The following is a 22,837-nucleotide window of genomic DNA, read 5'->3' on the forward strand; positions in this document are numbered from 1 at the left end:
CTGTAGATAATCTCTCTCTACTGGTAAATTGAATAGTCTACCTGGCAAACTGCCATATAAATGAATGCTCTCGCTGTGATAATTAACATATAAATCTTACCAGAGTATACTTGACTACTGTCTTTACTGATTCCATAACCATGCCCAAATGTAGGATTAGTGACACAATACTGGGCCATGGCAGAAGCACAACAAGGCTTGTTGTCCAGAGACCTGGGTTTTCTTTATCTTATGCCTTTGATTGAGTGAGTGACTCTGGGCAAATCATGTAATTCCTCTAGGAGTCCTCTTTCTCATCTGTAAAATGAAGGAGTTCCATCTGCTTTACAAACATCCCTTCCAGTTATAGGGTTTCTCCCTGTTAATTCTGCTTAACTAACAGCAGATCATTCAACTGAATGTTTACAAACTTTTAAAGCTACATTGCAATGAAGATAAGATTCCTGATGTCAAATTTGGTGAAAAATTGCATGATAAATTCCAGTAACCACTTATATTAGCTTCATAATTTAATACATTTCTAGAAAAAAATTAAGTAGCTCAATTTACTAGATTCCACCCACATTTATATCCTCATCACTTTCTAAATGTTTGCATTTGTTATAAAATTTAATTAAGCTGGCTATCAATTAATCTTTCCTGCTGATAGGCCAGATTAAAAAAAATTTTTCAGATAATTTTTAAAAATTGAGAAAATACAAAGAAAAAAAATCTCCCCAAATCCACATTTTTGATATAATATTAATATTGTTATTTATCAAATAGCTTTTATTTTCCCCTAGGAATATATGTAAGAATGTATATGCTTTGTTTTAAACATGATTTGGAACACACAATATATATAATTTTCTATCCCGATTTTTTCATACATTACTCAGCAGCATTTTGCCATGCTATTAAAGTTTTTTCAAAACATATTTCAGATGGTTATGTAATAAGACCATACCAGCAAATTTAACCATCTTTCAATTATTGAGCATTAAGTTTGTTTCTGGCTCTTGACAAATATTTCCAAATGATTTTTCAGAATGAGTTTCACTATCTCTAATAGTAGAGAATACTATTCCACTGTCCCTTTGCAAAAACTGAACACTTCATTTATAAATTTTTGTCGACCTGACAAGTGAACAATGACTTCTCTTTGTGTTTTAATCTGCATTGTTTTGATTAGTGAAGTCAATTTTTAAATGTTTTAATCATTTGTACTGATTCTGAGGATCGTTCATATCCTTAATGGAGTTCAGATCTACTTTTATATTTTTTTTAAAGATTTTATTTATTTATTTATTTATTTGAGAGAAAGAGAGAGAGACAGAGAAACAGCGTGAGAGGGGAGAGGGTCAGAGGGAGAAGCAGGCTCCCCACCGAGCCAGGAGCCTGATGTGGGACTCAATCCCAGGACTCTGGGATCATGACCTGAGCCGAAGGCAGTTGCTTAACCAACTGAGCCACTCAGGCGCCCCAGATCTACTTTTAATAGCGGTTTATAAGAATGCCTATAGCAAAAAGTATCCATCAAGTGTCCGTAATTGTGGTGTCACATGCAACTGTGAAAAATACAGAAATCACCACATATACCCTTTACCCAGTTTTCCTCAATGGTAACATCTTGCAAAACTGTAATGTAGTATCACAAACAAGATACTGACATTGACACAACCAAGATACAGGTTTTCCATCACAAGATTCCATTCCCTACTCCCTGACCCCTGGCAACCATGCAATCTGTTCTCTGTTCCTATAATTTTGTCATTTCTAGAATGTTATATAAATGGATTATACAATATGAAAGCTTTTGAGACTGGCTTTTCAATTCCATATAATCTTCTGCAGATTCATTTTATATGTGTGTATCAATAGTATGCTCCTTTTTGTTGCTGAGTAGTATTCCACAGCTTGCTTTATAGCTTTATAGTTGAATTTTAAAGATTATTTCACCAATATATTTGCTTGATTTTAGGGGTTGAAAGAGGGATAGAAAATACAGTTGCTATTTAGGAAGTCATTCAGTCATTCCACTAACATTCACTGATTGCAGACCATTGGGCCAAACATATTGTTAGGCACTTGGTTACAAAAACGACTAGGACCCAAATAAGGTCAAAATTATTTAGGTAGCAGTGCTAAGACTGAAACCCAGTTCGACCTAGATTTCAGGAAACAAGAAAATGAATAGCTCAAGAAGATTTTTTCATTAATAACAATTTTCTAAAATACAATTTTCCTAGATTAAATTAAAATAGGCTATAAAAATAGACACAGTAAAAAAAAAAAAAGGCATTTTATCCAAAGGACTAGGCGCTTGTTAAACCACGCCTTATATCCGATTTTTTTCCCCCTTGTATTCGATTTTAAGGCCAACTACAAAACCCGAGTTTTACAGCATTTGAGGATGCAGCAGACCAAGTCGCGTCTGAGTAGCTATCTCTTCCCATCTGCTACAGTTCCCGGCGGCACGCTTGGGTCGGAAAGGCTGGTGTCCCTGAAAAACCCTAGCCCTCTTACTTCCTCTGGACGACAACTACCCATCCGAAATTGTTTGAAGATTTGATTTTGAACAAAACAAAAAGAGGCCAGTAGATCGCCATTAAAAAGTTTTTCTACAATATTGACAGTACGGAGATAGAAACGCAAACTAGAGACCAGAGGAGAAAAAATTCTTGGTACGTTCAAAACGTCAATCAGTCCCTTGACTCTATTTGCCACTCACGGTGCGGTATTAACAAAACCTAAGCACACACTACACAAAGTGCCCCTTCTCATACCCGGTGACTCCTGGCCTTGGGCTCTAGGTAAGCCGTTCGTAAGGCTTTGGTACAAAGTTCGACGTTCAGCCTGGACCGTTGCGACACAAGGAAATGCTCAGGAGCCAGAAACGGGAAACGCAAGGAGAAAAGGAGATTTCTAGTCAGGTCAAGGTCCAACGAAACAAACACCCACAACCAGCAACTGGACTAGCCGCAAGGTAGAAGCTGAAGACACTGGGGTTTGTGGAAGTGACGTAAGAACCAGTGGCCGGAGGAGGCGGGGCCACAGAGGGAGGGCACCCTATTGGACCCGGGAGAGGCGGGGGTGTGGCAGCGGCGGCAGCGAGGCGGCGGCCGGGGCGCACGGGAGGGCGGGGCCTGGGCGCCCGACGCGCGCCGCCTGGCTTCTTTCAGGGGCTGGGGGCGGTCACTTGTGCTAGGTTGGGGTCCGGAGGCGAGCGGGAGGTCCACGCGGACGGAGAGGGAGTCCAAAGCCCGCAGCCTCACACTCCTCCCCCAAGCGGCGGCGACTAGGTGGCCGGTAGAGTAACCGCTGCCTTTGTTCCGAGCGCCTGTCCCTCCTGTCACCTCAGCCCCTCACGCCGCCGCGCTCCGGCTGGCCCGCCCTTGGTCCCCGAAGCCTCATTCGGCTCGTGCCGCGCGGATGCGGCTGCCGGGCCTGAGTGTGGGCTTTGAGCGGGAGGAGGAGGAGCGGCGGCGCCTGGGCGGCATGCGATGGGGAACTGCTGCTGGACGCAGTGCTTCGGGCTCCTCCGCAAGGAAGCGGGGCGGCTGCAACGTGTAGGAGGCGGTGGAGGGTAAGCCCGCTGGGGGGAAGGGCCGGGCTCCTACTGGCTCCTGCTCTTCGGCCCCTTGCGGGGAACCCTCTTCACTGTCTTGGCTGCGACGGCTTGGAGTAGGCCGGGAGCCCCTCTGCCCTCACCACTTAACGGGCGTCGAGCTGGTGGTCATAGTGGAGGCCCTGGTCGAGAGGGGCCTCCCAGGGAAAGAGGTGGGGAAGGGGGCGGGCGTCGCTCTTGCCGCCTCCAGCAAGACTCCCTCCCTCAGGTCGCGCTGTCACGCGGGGTAAGAGTCATGGAGGGCGTCATCTCTGGGAAGCATGAGGCACCCTCCCACGAAAGGGCAGTAGAACGGGCTCCACAACAACCCGGACACACCCCACGTTGAGTTTGGGCTTGATGCCTAAGGTTGTAGCTCTGTGTTTGACCCTCCCTATGGCTCTGATAGAGCCGCCGAGAATCTGGCTCCAAAAAGTTGATGCCTCAGAGGGAATTTTTAGTACAAGTCATTTGGATGCTGTCGTAAAATAAGTAAGGTTCCAGACATTGAATAACTCTTTGACATGTACGAAGACTTGCCGAATTGCTGGGTTTCCAGTGGGCTTTCGGATTCTTGGTATTGATACTAAAAGAAGCAGTGTGTAGCTTTTCCGTATTAATATTTTGGTTATTTCCGGAGAAATGTTGTACTCTGAGTGCTACCCATAAGCTCTGTAATACGAGAGAAATAACAGCCCTTCTGAACCTTACTTCTCTTGATTAAAACTGGTATATGTAAAACTGACATGCATAGGTTTTTCTACTCAGACCACCCATCGAATAATAGAATTTCGTAATATTCCATTTTTGTGGGGTTTTTTATTTCTTAGGGTATTGAAAAAATTAGAACAAATTCCTTTGAAGTTGGCTTTGTTGTTGTAAAATATTTCCCAGGAAATCAAACTTAGAATAAAAAATCTGAACCAAGCCACTTTATGTACGGAGTAAGACTTTTTGCGCTTTATGGAACAGATTGCAAAGTTTTCGGGATCTCTCTCATTTAACCAGCATTATCAGGTCATAAGGCGTTCTGAATACATAAACTGAAGCCACATGATTTATAATTTGGATCTCTTGGTGATAGAGATCATATATGATTCACTCATTGGTTCATCAGGCAGATTCATTGTGTTCATTGAGTCATCTCTCTGATACAAAGTAGCCAAGATTGTATACTAAGTATCCCTAAATGGAAAAGTAATGAATTAAAGATTTTGTGCCTAGTGTAGTATTTTGATTTCCCTGACTTAAGGGTTATTACTGTCAAAGGGGAACATGATAGCTGTTTTTATCATGTCAGAGAGAGTCATCTAATGTACTTTTAATTTTTCTGTGCAGGTGCACCTATGTAGCCAAGTATGCTTAAATAGGTTTGCCTAAGGACTAGATGCCACAAAGTCTCTGGCTTTGTTAATATTTTATTTGTAGTTGTGTTGTAGCATGTTAAATTCTAATTGTAGAAATCAGGTCTTATACTCTAATTGGGTAAGCAAAAATCACTTGTATTTGATTTTGGACTACACTGTGGTATCTGGGATTTTTGTTTTGTTCTTTCATTGTGATTTAAAAACTAATTATGTTTTCCTTAGAGGGTAGCATTCAAATTGTAGATTTTAGTCCCTGAGCAGGTGAGGTTGGCAGCACAGGGAAGGGGCTCAGAGAAATCAGTGAGTTAGGGTGTTAATTGTCTATAGATATGCCATAAAAACATAATAGTTGAATCTCTTCTTCTGTTACGGGCAAAACTTGAACAAACAAATCTTGTTGAAGCAATGAATGCCTGTGGGTGTGGACACTGTCATCTAAAACCTTGTAATGGTGATATTGATACTGTTTATTTCAGACAATAAACATAGGTTTGGACAGTTCCCTTACTTGAATATTCTGAATAACTTATTGTTTTACATTAATTTTCACATTGTTTTAGGAGCTTCTAGTACGCATGCAGAGACAGGTGGATATAGTTAATTGTTATTTACAGAATAAAGTTAAACTTTGCCTCATTTTAGTTGCTTTTTTTTTTTTTAATCACCTGGTAATTCTGATTTTCTTTTAAGTGTAGGTCTAGATAGTTAACTAATAGTTCATCTAAGGTCAAAAAAATTAGGGGTGATCACAAAGACTTGATCTGATTTATATTTGTCACTGTAGTGGCCACAGGTAGAATAATCCTGGGCTTTCTTAGACTATTTTAAGCTGGACATCACAAGGGTGCTTTATGATCTAGGGCCTTAGCCTGATAGATTTCTCAAGGGCATCTCAAAAGTCAGATCACTCAGTTTTCATTATCCAGTTTCAAAACCAGAATTACTAATGTTTTAGTTTATAAAATATTAGAGAATTCTAGATTTTATATTCTAGAATCTCTGTCAATAGTCAAAATATTAATATCAGTGTTGAGATATGTCAGAAACCTTGCTACTAATAAAGTTATTTGGGGATTAAAGCAGAGGGAGTTAACTATCTTTAAGGAATAAAATTTAGACATCCTAATGAGTCATCCTTTTTTACCATAGGGAGTTTGTTTACCAACACATTCTAGAGGGCTCCACCTGCTGGTGGGTTCTTGGGCAGTACGAGAAATCTTTTGTATAGATAATTTTGGTGTTAGTTTTTTCTCAAACTGAAGACCCATTTATGTTTTGTTGTGTTGTATATTCCCATTTTTATCTTGCCATATAACTCCACACAGTGGTTCCAGTTAAAATGTACTATAGTTTTATATAAAGGTTTGGTCATGTGTTGTATCCTTGATATTTAACATTTGTTGGCTTTTTGGCTCCAGTAGCAAAGTAGTTCACGGTGATTTGCTGTTTTCTTTCCTGGTAAAAAATATTTTAGTAATAGCTGCCAACATTCAATTACTTCCTATATGTGCTGGCTCTAAGTACTTTACATTATCCCACTTATTCCTCACCACAATCCTGTGAGGAAGATAAGTACTATTACATACATTACAGATTGAAAACTGACGCATGGAAAGTTTAACTTGTTCACGATAGCTGAACTGGCATTGAGCCCAGATCCCTCGAATTCAGAGCCTTTACCCTTAACCACTAATGGCTCATGGCTTTTTATTTTGTAGGTAATATATACATACATCTGAAAAACTTGACTCTTTATTCTGTGTGATAAAACTGTTCTTTTCTTGAAACTCTGCATTTGACCTCTGCAACATTACTTTTATTATTATCCTGTTTCTCTTCTGACTAGTTCTTACTCTATCTCCTATTAAATACAAAATTTTTCTCTGTCTTGTCTTTGCTTTATTTAGTTCCCTTCACGTGTATACCCAACCCTGAGGAAATTTCATCCATTCCTATGATTTCAACTACCATGACTTCCAAATCTCATGTCTTCTAAACAGACCTCTTTTCAAAGGTTCAGCACTGTATTTTCAGTTGCCAACTGAAGGGATACACTTGGATATATGAAGGCTCCTCACATCAACCTATCTAAAATACCTAACAAATATCTAGAATAGATATTTCTTTCCCCCAAGATTTCTTCTTCCTCTGCTTCATGTATTCTCTCATTCCCTTAACAGTTGCATTCACAGTTTTCCAAGCTACAAACTCAACTTCATAGTCCTCTACCTCTCTCTCATCAATTTAGTCTCTTCTTAATACATACTGAACCCGTTTCCTTTGTTGGTACTTGTGCCTTGAACTTTGTCTTTCAAATCGCCAAGTCTCCCCTTCTCGACTATTCTCCCCTCTTGTATCTCTCATACTTCAGTCCCATCTTCCCTTTCTGTCACTGGAGTTAGGCTTTCTAAAACCCATACTGGATCATACCATGCCCTTGCTTAACCACTTTCTCTGTGTCCTATTACCTGCAGCTAACTTGCTCAGCCTTTTTTCCCTTCTGTGACAGATGATGAGTTGCATGGCATTCAGAAGTGCAACATAACATCCATTTGTATGCTCAGGATTTTATGCAGTTTCTGCGTTTGGGGGTAAAGAGTGTAATCTTACTCTTTGTTCCCCATTCAGAAAATCATGTCAGAATACAAATCAGTGAGAATAACATTAAAAGGAAAACAATGAATCTATTCTAATTTCAAAAAACTTAACTCATTCATAAACCCCAATATTTTAACTTTTTTGATAAATGATAATCTTCCATTCATTGAGAGTAGTATCAAATTTAAACTCCTGACAAGGGACACCCAGGTGGCTCAGTCAGTTAAGCGTCTGGCTCTTGATTTCAGCTCAGGTCATGATCTCAGGGTCATGGGATCGAACCCCATCTGATTCTTTCTCTCCCTCCAATCTGTCCCCCCACCCCCTGCATGTGTGGTCTAAATAAATAAATAAATAAATAAATAAATAAACAAACAAACAAACAAACAAACTCCCAACAAGATAACCATAATCCATTTTACCAGCCTAATTGTGTTTTCTAATTATATTTTCCTTAGAGTATACCATTAAAATTGTAGATTTTACTTCCTGCTCACATGAGCTTGGCAGCATAGGCAGGGAAGATCAGTGAAAGTATTCTCTGCCATTCTTTCACTTACCACATCCCCAATATGCTGTATGCTAGATGGACTATACACATTCCTGTTTTCCTAAAATACAGTGTTCTCTTATCCTTACCTTTGTGTGTGATATTTCTTCATTTCCTGTTCTTGGTGAGCTTTTACTTATCCTTAAGTATTGTTTTTTTCTGTGAAACCTGCTCCAGCACCCTGAGACAATATTATCTCCTTGAGGAAATAATATTTTCTATAGGCTTAAATCTGCTTTATAACAGGGATTGGCAAGCTTTTTCTGTAATGGGACAGATAATATATATTTTAGGCTTTGCAGGCCATAAGGTTGCAGCTTTGTTGCAACTACTCAACTTTGCTGTATTAGTACAAAAACATAGACAATATGTAAACAAGTGCATGTGACTGTTAAAATAAAACTTTGCCTTTCAGAAACAGGCATTGGGCCAGATTTGGCCCATGGACCACAGTGCACTTTTAGTATCTTCCGTGGTATGGGTTGAGAGCTCCTCAACGGTCAGGGACTATGCTTTATCTTTATCTCTCTCTATTCTCAGTGTCTCATGTTTGTTGAATGAATAGCCAGAGAGTATTATTTTTGAACTTGTAAGATTTAGAAAACAGAGTTTTCTCTTATCCTTCTTTTTCTTTTAGATGATTGTCTAACTTTGGCAAAAACATCACTCATTCACAGAGTTAAACGCATATCCTACTAGTTTTATGTTGATTTACTTTTAAAAAAAAAAAGATCATATAGAGTACCAATGAGCATTTAATATTTTATCATAATGTATGTTGCTGAAATGGTAATCAATAATGTCATTATTGAGAGATTCAGTTTAGTTTTCTGCATGTTTGTCAGCTTTGAAAAATATACAAGTATAAAATGTTTCTCTTGTTTCAGAAATTAGGAAGGAAAACAGTAGTAGATTTTAATGGATATGAATTTCCTGAATATTCTGTATTTTACCTTAAAGACTCCCCAGGGCCATGTTCTGAACCTCACTCTGTTCTTCCTTAATATATTTTTTCTTCTTTAATGTTCTTTTCCTGGGTGATGGCATGAAAACACATGGCTTTACCTATTATGGTTATACTAATGAGCCTGGTCATCTCAGTATTAGCTCTGAAATATCATATTGCCCACTCAGTATTTCCATTTGGGTATCAAACATAACTTCAAAATCAGTTTGCAAAGCCAGCCTCATCTTTCTTTCCTTCTCATAGACCTTTCCTCATTTTTTTTTTCTTTTGTAAAGCCCCAACCATTTCTGCTACTTTGTGCCCTACCTTGTGAGTGGTAAATAATATATAGTCACCTAAGCCACAAACCTGAGAATGATGTTAAACTCCTTCCTTTCAATCACCCTCCAAATCCAGGTTCTCAAGTTCTGTAGATTATACTGCCTGAATGGCCCCTACGTCTTTCCAACTTCTACATCTTCCTTGCCTCAGTACAGACCCTTCCATCTTCTATATATTTGTAGCTCTACCCTCTTGCTGATACCTTTTTGAACTTATGTCTCTCCAATCTGAAAACCAAAAAGAAACACTAAACCTTACTTAGACTCCTGCATCTACCTCTAGCTACTACCCTATTTCCTGTCCTTTTCCTTTAACAACCTAAAGAATTGCCTTGCTATCTCCATTTCCTCACTTCTTACTCAGTCTTCAAGGCAAGCTAACGTTCATTATCCCTGCTACTGCTGCCTTTGTTGCCCCCCACCAGCATAATATCAGAACAGCTGTCATAATCCAGTGGATATTAGTAATCCTTACTCAATCTTTTAGCTGCATTTGATGCTATTGGCTCTCCCTTCACTCCTGTAATTTCATACTTACCATATTTTCTATCTACCTCCCTGGGTAATGGATTTAAATTGACCTATCTTGGGACGCCTGGGTGGCTCAGTCGGTTAAATGTCTGCCTTCAGCTCGGGTCATGATCTCAGGGTCCTGGGATTGAGCCCCGCATCAGGCTCCCTGCTCAGCGGGGAGCCTGCTTCTCCCTCTCCTGCTCCCCCTGCTCTCTTTCTCTCTCTCTCTCTCTCTGTGTCACATAAATAAATAAAATCTTTAAAAAAAAATAAATTGAACTATCTTCCATATCTTCTATGAATGTTCATTTTCATCACTTCAGTCATTAAATGTTGGAGTCCTTCAAAACTGAATTAGACTCTTCTACTGTACTTAAAGCATAGCATGCATGTAGTCACTAATCCAGGAGCATCTTTGACTCTGTTCCCCATCATCCCACATTTCTTAGTCCATCCCCAAAACCAGATTTTTTTGTACCTCCTAGTTTTTCAGCCTACCCATTTCTTTCACCACTGCCACTTTAGTCCAAGCTGTCCTCATTTCTTGCCTAGGTTTCCAATACCCTGTGTTAAAATAACACCCTTCCTCATTCACCATTTTCTGACACTGCTTTATTCCCTCATAGCACTTACCACTTCATGACTTTGTAAACTCTGTTTGTTATCTGTTCCCCTTTAATACAGTATAAATTTCATGAGGCCAGGGACTTTTATTTGTTTATTCCTATATATCCAGTATAGCAACAGTGCTTGCCAGTATTAGGCACTCAATAAATATTTGTTGACTGAGTGGGTAGACTACCAGTGGGTCTACCTACATCTATTCCTGACCTTTTTCAGTTGATCCTGTATTTTGGAGTCAAAGTAATCATAAATGCAAATCTGTGATACAAACACAGCTTAAAATTCTTCAGTGGCTTATTGTACTTTTAGAATAAACACTGAGATCTTTAATGTAGGTTTCAAGGCTTTGCATTATCTCTTCCTTGCCTTCCTTTCTTTGGGGGGGGGGTCTCATCTGTGTCACATTCTTCCTTGAATCCATTTCTTCTCTTTTTACTTACATAACTCCAACTCATCTTTGAGATGCCAGCTCAAGGATTATTTCCCACAGAAGTCTTCCCAAACCACCTCCTACTCTCAGGGTTTAAGTCCTCACACCATTATGGAATCATCTTCCTTTTCTTTTGAGCACTTTTTCAGGTTTTTTATTATACCTGAAATAGTGTGATGATTTGGTTAATATGCGTTTTCTGCTTTCAATGTAAAGGAGGGAGTCCATGCCTGGTTTTGCTGACCATTGAATACTCAGCTCCAAGTTATATGCCTAATATGTAGTATTTAGGCAATAAATACTTGTTCACAGAATTAATGTTTCTTTTTTTTCTTTTTCTTTTTTTTTTTAAAGATTTTATTTATGTATTTGAGAGAGAGCACATGAGAGGGGGGAGGGTCAGAGGGAGAAGCAGACTCCCTGCCGAGCAGGGAGCCCGATGCGGGACTCGATCCCGGGAATCCAGGATCATGACCTGAGCCGAAGGCAGTCGCCCAACCAACTGAGCCACCCAGGTGCCCCAGAATTAATGTTTCTTAAATGTATGTTGCTCTTTCCTTCCCCCTTGCCTTTGGTACCTGCTACTCCCTGAAACATTTTTTCTCACTACTTGGGAACTGGCTAATTCCTCCTCTGTCTGATTTTTGATGCCCCTTATCTGAACATATGGCACTCAGAGCACAGTAGTTGTTAATTTACCTGTGTATCTACCCCATTAGACCCTAAGCCTCTTGGGTACATGAGTCAGTTTTTATTCACTTCTGTATTTTAACTACAAAGCTATATATGTCTGTCATTCGGTAATCCAGGGAACTTCAATTAGAATTAGACTGTTCAATATCATAGATACATAAGTAGCAACCATTTCTAAAAGAAGGTGGTCAACAATTTCAGATGCTGTACACAGATTACAGAGGATGAATGAGAAAGAACCAAAAGACCTCTAAGGTCCCTTCTAGTTATAGTTTCCTCTAAATCAGGCCCCTTTTAAACAACAGTGACCTTCATACCATGCATCTTTTTTGGACACAATGCTGTGAACCTAGAAATCAACCACAAGAAAAAGTCTGGAAAGACCACAAATACATGGAGGTTAAATAACATGGTACTGAACAGTGGATGAGTGAAGCAAGAAATCAAAGACATAAAAAGCTACATGGAAACAAATGAAAATGAAACATTACAGTCCAAAACTTATGAGATGCAGCAAAAGCAGTTCTAAGAGAGAAGTTTATAGAAATACATGCCTACCTCAAGAGCAAGAAAAATCGCAAACAACCTAACCTTGCACCTAAAGAAGCTAGAAAAAGAACAACAAACAAAACCCAAAACCAGCACAAGGAAGGATTAATAAAAATTAGAGCAGAAATAAATGATAGAGAAACTTAAAAAAAATAGAACAGATATCACTGGAACCAGGAGATGGTTCTTTGAAAAAAATCAACAAAATTGATAGGCCTTTAGCTAGACTCATCAAGAAAAAAACAGAAAAGAGGCGCCTGGGTGGCTCAGATGGTGAAGCATCTGCCTTCAGCTCAGGTCATGATCCCAGGGTCCTGGGATCGAGCCCCACATCAGGCTTCCTGCTTGACAGGGAGACTGCTTCTCCCTCCCCCTCTACTGTTCCTCCGCTTGTGCTCTCTCGCTCTCTCTGTCAAATAAATAAAATCTTAAAAAAAAACAAAAAACAGAAAGGACTCAAACAAAATCACAAATGATAGAGGAGAATTAACAGAAGTACAAACAATTGTAAGAGAATATTATGAAAAATTATATGCCAACAAATTGGACAACCCAGAAGAAATGGATAAGTTTCTGGAAACGTATAATTTACCAAAGCTGAAGCAGGAAGATAAAGAGAATTTGAACAGACTAATTATCAGGGAAGAAATTAATCAGTAATAAAATGAAACTCCCAACAAACAAAAGTCCAGACGGCTTCACAGGACAATTCTACCAAACATTTAAAGAAGAGTTAACACCTCTTCTCTAACTAGTCCAAAAAACTAGAAAGGAAGGAAAACTTCCAAATTCATTCTATGAGGCGAGCATTAACCTGATATCAAAACCAGATAAAGGCACCACCAAAAAAGAGAACTATAGGCCAATATCTCTGATGAACATAGATGCAAAAGCCCTCAACAGAATATTAGCAAACTGAATTCAACAATACATTAAAAAAAATCATTCACCACAATCAACTGGGATTTATTCCTGGGTTGCAAGGGTGGTTCAGTAGTCACAAATCAATCATTGTGATACATCATATCAGGAGGAGAAAGGATAAAAACCATATGGTCATTTCAATAGATGCAGAAAAGGCATTTCACAAAGTACAACATCCATTCATGATAAAAACCCTTAACAAAGTAGAGTGAGAAGGAACATACTTCAAAATAGTAAAGGCCATATATGAAAAACCCACAGCAAACAACATACTCATTGGGGAAAAACTGAGCGCTTTTCCCCTATGGTCAGGGACAAGACAAGACCACCTTTATTCAATGTAGTACTGGAAGTCATAGCCACAGAAATCAGACAATAAAAAGAAATAGACTCCAAATTGGTAAGGAAGAAGTAAAACTTTTATTTGCAGATGACATGATACTATATATAGAAAATCTTAAAGACTCCACCAAAAAAACTAAAACTGATAAATGAATTCAGTAAAGTCTTAGGATACAAAATCAATGTACAGAAATCTGTTGCATTTCTATGTACTAAAAACGAAGCAACAGAAAGATAAATTAAGAAAACAATCCCATTTACAATTGCACCAAAAATAATAAAGTGTCTATGAATAAACTTAACCAAAGAGGTGAAAGACCTGTACTCTAAAAACTATAAAACACTGATGAAAGAAATTCAAGAAGAACCAAATAAATGGAAAGATATTCTATGCTTATGGATTGGAAGAACAAATATTGTTAAAATGTCTATACTACCCAAAGCAATCTACACATTTAATGCAATCACTATCAAAATACCAACAGCATTTTTCAAAGAACTGGAGCAAATAATCCTAAACTTTGTATGGAACCACAAAAGACCCTGAATAGCCAAAGCAACCTTGAAAAGCAAAGCTGAGGGCATCACAATTCCAGACCTCATGTCACATTACAAAGCTGTAATCATCAAGACAGTATGGTACTGGCACAGAAACAGACATATAGATCAATGGAACAGAATAGAGAACCCAGAAATGGACCCTCAACTCCAAGGTCAACTAATCTTTGACAAAGTAGGAAAGAATATCCAATGGAAAAAGGACAATCTCTTCAACAAATGATGTTGGGAAAATTAGACAGCCACAAATAGAAAAATGAAGGCCAAAATAAACTGAGACTACAAAAGTACTATGAGATATCACCTCACATGTGTCAGAATGGCTAAAATCAACAACACAAGAAACAACAGGTTGGTGAGGATGTGGGAAAAAAGGAACCCTCATGCACTGTTGGTGGGAATGCAAACTGGTGCAGCCACCGAGAAAAACAGTATGGAAGTTTCTCAAAAAGTTAAAAATAGAACTACCCTACAATCCAGCACTACTGGGTAATTACTCAAAAAATACAAAAACACTAATTCAAAGAGATGCATGTGCCCCTATGTTTATAGCAGCATTATTTACAATAGCCAAATCACAGAAGCAGCCCAAGTGTCCATCTATTGAATGGATAAAGAAGGTGTGGTGTATATATTCAGCTGTATAAAAGAATGAAATTTTTCTATTTACAACGATATGTGTGGGGTTAGAGAGTATAATGCTAAGTGAAATAAGGCAGTCAGAGAAAGACAAATGCCGAAAGATTTCACTCTTGTGGAATTTAAGAAACAAACAAGCGAAGGAAAAAAAAAGAGACAAAGCAAGAAACAGACTCAACTATAGAGAACAAACTAACTGATGGTTACCAGGGGGGAAGTGGTGCGGGGGGGAATGGGTGGCATAGATGATGAGGATTAATAAGGGCACTTGTCCTGATGAGCACTGGGCGATGTATGGAATTGTTGAATCACTATATTGTACACCTGAAATTAATATAACACTGTATGTTAACTGTTCTGCAATTAAAAATTTTTAAAAAAGGGCAGTGACCTTTTTTTAACCCATGTTTTCTCTCTTAAACATGTTTAGCAGAAAGAGTTGTCTTTTTTTAATTTGATTTTATTATGTTATGTTAATCACCATACATTACATCATTAGTTTTTGATGTAATGTTCCATGATTCATTGTTTGCGTATAACACCCAGTGCTCCATTCAATACATGCCCTCTTTAATACCCATCACCAGGCTAACCCATCCCCCCATCCCCCTCCCCTCTGGAACCCTCAGTTTGTTTCTCAGAGTCCAAGGAGTCGTCTTTCTCTTCCAAGGCATAATATAAGTTTTCTGAACATCCATTCTTCCTAAATATGCCTACATTAGTGAGGGACTTAATAAACCATAAATATTACTACTTTATTAAAATCACCTACGTTGGGACGCCTGGGTGGCTCAGTCACTTAAGCTTCTGCCTTTGGCTCAGGTCATGATCCCAGGGTCCTGGGGTTGAATCCCGCATCAGGCTCCCTGCCCAGCAAGGAGCCTGCTTCTCCTTCCCCCTGCTGTGCGCTCTCTCTCTGACAAATACATAAATAAAAATCTTTTTTTTTTTTTAAGATTTTATTTATTTATTTGACAGAGAGAGACACAGCAAGAGAGGAAACACAAGCAGGGGGAGTGGCAGAGGGAGAAGCAGGCTTCTCGTTGAACAGGGAGCCCGATGTGGGGTTTGATCCCAGGACCCTGGGATCATGACCTGAGCCGAAGACCGATGCTTAATGACTGAGCCACCCAGGCACCCCTAAAAATCTTAAATTGTTCCGTACTGATTTACTTCAAATTTTTTAGTGAAATTTGGGGAGGTTTGTACAACATGACCCACTTATATGCTAACAATAGGTCTAAAAAAGTAGGATGGCTATTCTTTATTTTTAGATTCTTAAGAAGTTAATGAAAGTATTACACCAGATTTTCTTATAATTTTAAATGTCATCAGGTTTATTTGCCCCTAATATTTAGTGAAGAACTTTTTATGAGTAATAAAACAAATGCTTTATGAATAATTCTAAAAGGATATATTGTAAGTAGTGTTACATATAAAATCAGCATAATTTTAGATTCTAAGCTGCACGCACAGTATTGGAACATGCCCATAAGTGTTTTCTTTTTTTTTTCCTTTTTTTAAAATTTTATTATGTTAATCACCATACATTACATCATTAGTTTTTGATATAGTGTTCCATGATCCATTGTTTGCGTATAACACCCAGTGCTCCATTTCAGTATGTGCCCTCTTTAATACCTATCACCAGGCTAACCCATCCCCCCACCTCCCTCCCCTCTAGAACCCTCGTTTGTTTCTCAGAGTCCATAGTCTCTCATGGCTCGTCTCCCTCTCCGATTGCCCCCCCTTCATTTTTCCCTTCCTACTATTTTTTTTTAAAACATATAATGTATTGTTTCAGAGGTACAGGTCTGTGATTCAACAGTCTTACACAATTCACAGTGTTCGTCATAGCACATACCCTCCACAATGTCTATCACCCAGCCACCCCATCCCTCCCACCCCCCCCACCACTCCAGCAACCCTCAGTTTATTTCCTGAGATTAAGAATTCCTCATATCAGTGAGATCATATGATATTTGTCTTTCTCTGATTGACTTATTTCGCTCAGCATAATAACCCTCCAGTTCCATCCACGTCATTGCAAATGGCAAGATTTCATTCCTTTTGATGGCTGCATAATATTCCATTGTGTGTGTGTGTCTTCTTTATCCATTCATATGTCGGCCGAAAGTGTTTTCAACTGAAGACCTATGATCAATTGAACTTGGAGGGAGGAGGAATTGAGGAAGATCTAAAAGATATGTATGTTTGATCATGGATATATATTGAAAAGAGCTTAGTTATTAGAGTTAGATCATTTTACTTTTTTTGGTTTTTTTGGTTTGGTCCTGTCTTCAAATCCAGTGTCTATTTGAAATATTCAGACTGAATTCTTAATTGAGACTAGCCACATTTCAAGTACTCAATAGCCACACCTGGCTAGTGGCTATCATATTGAACAGTGCAGATCCATAAGATTATAATACCTCATAGAATTATTGTGGAGAGGAAATGTATATAAAAATACATATAAAAACTAAGTTCATTAAAAAAAAAAAAAACCCTAAGTTCCTATATACATTGTAATACCTGGCCCATTGTAGGTACTCAATAAATGTAAATCTCTCTTTGCTCTCCATTACAGTAATAGCTTGTTATAGTTTGGTTTTTGTAACATCATGTATACTAGGAAGCTTCAAATCAATAAAACATTTTTTTTCAAATTGAAGAAAGCAAAATGTTATTTCTCTAAGAACAAAGTAACAGTAATCAAGGTCAGGCCTTTGGAATAGACATTGCTACTTTTAGTCATTTTGTTTTTTATATTTCCTTCTAAGGTTTAACTTTGATCAAAGGTTGTTGGAAATGTAGTTTAATTAGTTGATACTAAATTTCTGGTTTTAGACTGATCCGGTTTCTTTTTATCTCATTTTCCTTTGTTTGTTTTTAATGGTGCCACTTATACACAACTAAAACTTCATTCTTGAGGAAAATATTCTCAACAGGACCTATGTGCTATAATGAAATATACTGCACAGGACTTGGGAGACCTGAATAAGACAAGTCCTGTGATTTTTTCCTATGGCTAGTTTTGTTGTTCCATTAACATATAATTTTGTTTGAACAATCACATCGGTGGTTTCTCCTTGTCCCAGGCTATTGCCCTCAGCTTTATTGGGTCAAATAGAGAAAACCAGAAGGCATATTTGGTAGTTACAAATGTGAAATATAACTGTCCAGGAACTGCATAGTACTTGTAGCTTCAGTTAAGGACATTCTTTCACTGTGAGTAAAGAATAATGGGGTAGAAGTTCCTTAGTGAGTATAGATTCAGAAAAAGTTAGGCAATTCAAGTAACCCATCACCTGGGAGCACTACCTACCACTGGAGCCAGACACATCAATTCCTTGAACCAGGAACTCTACAGATAGGCTTTGGATTAACTCTGCTAACATTTGCTTCTCTGTTTCCCATACTTCCATTTCCTCTACTTTAACATATTCTTTTAATTTTTTTTAAGATTTTATTTATTTATTTGACAGAGAGAGACATAATGAGAGCAGGAACACAAGCAGGGGGAGTGGGAGAGGGAGAAGCAGGCTTCCCGCCAAGCAGGGAGCCCGATGCGAGGCTCGATCCCAGGACCTGGGATCATGACCTGAGCCGAAGGAAGACACTTAACGACTGAGCCACCCAGGCGCCCCTAACATATTCTTCTTTTAGATGTTAACTAATTCTCTTTACCTTAAGTCTCAAAACCCAGGAGCCATTCTGTTTCTTTAAGGTAATTTAACTTGTCAAGGTAACAGGTGCATTAATGTTATATTGCTTTTATAGTTTTAATTTTTGTTTCTTGTATTTCCACTTTTTGGGAAATAACTCATTCTTCCTCTTTCCCAGGAATAAGCTATACTTCTATTTTTCCATAGTGATTGGAAGTAAAATTCTTAAAAACAATAGCCATGTGTATGTACTAGTAATAACACAAAGCGGATGTATGGGAGAGGAAGAACTAATGACATTGCATCTTTGTTTACAAGAAACCTTCCTTGAGATGGGAAAAGAAAACAAAGATGAATTTCCTGGGTTTGAAGCCAAGAAGAAAAGTGTGGTGGTCTTAAATATCTGGAATTGAGAAGTATCCCCAGCATCAATTATAGAAAGTATAAGGGGGTTTTGGACTCATGTTTATCTTAATGTTCTAGACTTGGAATTTGAATAGAAGATTCTCATCCAGCCTCTTAACTAAGTGTGGATGTCAAGCTTAAGGCATCTAAAAACACCAATCCACTCCTTTCCTAGCCTTTTTCATCTCAGTAAATGGCAACTTCTCATTCTTCTAGTTGTTCAGGACAAAAACTTAGGAGACATCCTTGATTCTTCCTTTTTACATACACTCCTACAACTAATTTATTAGCAAATTCTGTCAATATTTTCTTCAGAACTGTTTCTTATAACTCTAACTTGATGATCCAAGCTACCATCATTTCTCTGTTGTACTATTACAAAAGATTCCTAATTGGCCTCTTAAAACTTAGATTGTCGGGGCGCCTGGGTGGCTCAGTTGTTAAGCGTCTGCCTTTGGCTCAGGTCATGATCCCAGGGTCCTGGGATCGAGCCCCGCATTGGCCTCTCTGTTCAGTGGGGAACCTGCTTCTCCCTCTCCCACTCTGCCTGCTTGTGTTCCCTCTCTCACTGTCTCTCTCTGTCAAATAAATAAATAAAATATTTAAAACAAAACAAACAAACAAAAAAAACTTAGATTGTCTGTTCAGGATCTTCCAGTGAAGTTCTTACACAGCTAATAAATTCTTAAGGAATGGTAGATTTAGAAAATCATAATTGTGTACCTTCTCATGAAATAATGGAACGAAGCAATGATTAACAGTGGATGCTGAAACCATTTGGTAAAAGGTTGATGGGAAGCTTTATAATGGATGAATTGGGCTGACAATACCTGAACCTACAGATCATTCTTAGCGTCAGTAAAGGTAAGGCAGACAAAAATAAAATTCCTCATAATTTAGTTCAATAGCAAGTACCACATATGAAGGTTCTTGCCTTAAAAAAAAAAAACCCATTCATTTAAATCAAATTGTCAATACATAGGAAATACAGAGAATAGAGGAAGAAAACAACACCAAGAGGAAAAAAAGTCAGCCAAACCTAGGAACTGAGAAATTCTACAGGACAAATGACACAATTTCTCCAACAAATCAGGGCATGAAAAAAGGTGATGGCGCAGCAAGGAGGGCTGTTATGGACTAAAAGAGACTTACGGGGCCTAACAAGCAAATGCAGTATATAGACCTTGTTGGAAATCTGATTTGAACAAATCATGTATAAAAAGATAGGGAGATTGAAATATAGACTGACTATTAGATGATATTAAGAAATGATTTTTAATTTTGTTAGGTGGTAATGTGGTTAGGTTGAAAAAAAGTTTCTTTTAACAAATAGAGATATTAACTGAGGTAAGGATAAGATAACATGTCTGGATTTGCTTTAAGATACTCTACCAAAACAAAAGAAGGGAGTTGTAGGAATAAGATTGGGAAAATGGTAACTTTTTAAGTAGGGTGATGGGTACAGGGTTTATGATGCTTTCCTCTCTACCTTGGTGTATATTTGAAATTTTTCATAATAAAAGCTAAAAAAAAAGGTGAATGCCAAAGACTGAAATCTCTTTTGTGAATTCTCAACTATTGAGAATAAACTCCAAAACCCTTCCCATGGCCAACAAAGACTCTAAGACCTTGGTTGTTTCTCAGACCTTCTCTCTTTCTCCTCCACTCCAGCCAGTCAGGTCCCCCACTTACTTAGAGTATGCCAAGCACAATTTTGCCTCAGAGCTTTTGTGTTTGTCTTTCTTCTGCTCAGAATTCTTTTCCTCCAGTTATCTAGCTAGCTGGCTTTGTCATAGCCTTGGGAGCCTTTTTTCCAATTTTGCTTTAACAGAAAGACCTGCCCTGTCCACCCTATATAAAATAACCTCCCTCCCCTGGTCACTATCTTTGCTTACTCTGAGGTATTTATTTTTTCATCGCATTTCCCACCACATGATCATTTATGTACTTGCTTATTGTCATTCATTCCCAAGAATCTAGCTGCAAGGTGGCAGGTCCTTTACCTGTTTTATTGACAATTGTATTGCCAGCACTTGAGAGCTGTACCAGGCACTTAGTTAGGTATTCAATAAATATTTATGAAATTAAAATATAAATACTTGATGCCACATTTAATAAACAAGTACGTTTTTCCCCTCTCCTCCATTGTTCTACTTACCTTTCACTTGTATTCTCATCTATACCTAGGAGTAAGTAGGAGAGGATTGCCAAGAGCCTCATCTCTTACTCTACTCTATAACTGTGAAGTAGAAAATACAAAACATCAGAGCAGTTTATTACAGGAAACACTGAAAAAGTTATATTCCAAATTATTAGGATTTTAAGCATCTAATACTATGAAAAGGTTTTAGTTTTAATTTCTTTCATTTATTGCTTAAGTAATAGAGAGCTCTGTGAAATCTGAAATGCTACTTTCAAACAGCTGGCTTTCTAATTACTTTCAAAATCTGTGTCACAGTATTTCTCAACTTCTTTTCAGATAAATCCCAGGATAAAGCTCTTCTAATAAAAAAATGTTGCCCCTGAGTTTGCCAAATTGAGTATTTACTTTAATCTATTAATATAATCTTGGCATTTATGATAGTAGGAGCCAATATATGCCCTTTGTGAATAATATCAATCTAATCTATCTAAAAAAGGAAAGCTTAAATATTTTTTCGCTTATTTTGCTTTTCTGTTTACCTTCCATTTTAATTGTTTTGGTTTTCGTGGTTTTTTTTTTTTCTATTAATTTGCTTTTTTGCCATTCTATCATATAGACTCATGTTTATTAATCAGGACTTTGGTTGTGGGGACAGAAATCCGATCAAACTATTTTAGGCAAAAGGTAGAGTTTCTTATAAGGATAGTAGGTTTCTCAACTACTAACCAAACTGTGGGCAAAGTAGGATGTAGCTGGTTCTTAGGAATGACTTCAACACTGTCAGAACATTCGTTTGATTGATTTCAATCCTCTCTTAGATTTTTCAGAAGCTTAACTCCTAGCACCACCCTAGAGCGCTCAGGAAAATATTGTCTCTCTCTTTTTCCATATAACCCTGAATCAATCAAATGAGGTCTGGGGGTTGGCTGTAGTCTAATTTGGTCAGATAAGCAGAGAGTCAGAATCATGCAAGAGCATAATTATCCTCACTATGGTTATATGTGAATAAAAGGGACAGAAAAGTAAGACATTTACCACAGCCAACAGCCTCAGGTTAGGCATGTATCTGTGTATAATTGGAATAGAACCCAGTGCTCTGCCATCTAATGTAAGTACAGTGCAATAATTACTTCCCTTGGTTTGGACGGTGTACCACTTGGCTTTAGGTTTTGCTTCAGCAGTGAAATCCCACTGATGGTTTATACTGAGATAGTATTACTGAACTTTATTTCATTATTCATCTACATCACTCAGTAAACCTGGAAGGAGAAATAGATTAATCAGAGACAGATTCTTCATTCAAGGAAGAGAGTGATGGTTACAGGGAGAGAGCATATAGTACTTTAAACGTGAATCCTAATGCCAGAACACAGTGCTATTCGAAGGCTCAACTCATTTCTGTTTTTGTGTGAGAAACTGGGAAAATAAAAGAATGGGACAAAGAGATGCTTAGAGAATTAAGGGTATTTTGTTTGTACTGGATATGTTCCATAAAATACTAGATCTGTGAAATGACAGACTAAGTCCTCTGTTTTTTACTAATGACCTCTTAATGGGCAATAAAACTGCTTTGCATCTGTTAGCAAATAAAGATTGTACTAAAAATGGGACCTATGATTTCATTGTTCTTTTTGTTCTTTATAATAATAAAAACCTAATCATTATGCTGAGCGAAATAAGTCGATCAGAGAAAGACATGTATCATATGACCTCACTGATATGAGGAATTCTTAATCTCAGGAAACAAACTGAGGGTTGCTGGAGTGGTGGAGGGTGGGAGGGATGGGGTGGCTGGGTGATAGATACTGGGGAGGGTATGTGCTATGGTGAGCTCTGTGAATTGTGCAAGACTGTTGAATCACAGATCTGTACCTCTGAAACAAATAATGCAATATATGTTAAGAAAAAAAAAAAAGAAGAAGATAGCAGGAGGGGAAGAATGAAGGGGGGAATCGGAGGGG

At 38.2% G+C, this 22,837-nt stretch overlaps 1 protein-coding gene across 2 annotated transcripts in view; it reads left to right on the forward strand.

The window, feature by feature from the left end:
* The first annotated feature begins 3,142 nt into the window (after window positions 1-3,142).
* AP1AR (adaptor related protein complex 1 associated regulatory protein) overlaps window positions 3,143-22,837 on the forward strand; it is a 37,438-nt gene continuing 17,743 nt past the window's right edge. The window contains exon 1 of one of the 2 annotated variants that reach the window (XM_045880582.3): window positions 3,143-3,565. In XM_045880582.3, coding sequence (XP_045736538.1) covers window positions 3,483-3,565 — 83 coding nt within the window. In that variant the 5' untranslated portion in view covers window positions 3,143-3,482. Of the gene's footprint in view, window positions 3,566-3,701; window positions 3,834-22,837 lie in introns of those variants that run through there. The other variant, XM_064584967.1, reaches the window with a different exon arrangement.

The sequence above is a fragment of the Mirounga angustirostris genome, unplaced genomic scaffold (genome assembly GCF_029215605.1).
Source record: "Mirounga angustirostris isolate CCGP_5_RB_7025 unplaced genomic scaffold, mMirAng1.0.hap1 SCAF_2, whole genome shotgun sequence".
Taxonomy (NCBI): Eukaryota; Metazoa; Chordata; class Mammalia; order Carnivora; family Phocidae; genus Mirounga; species Mirounga angustirostris.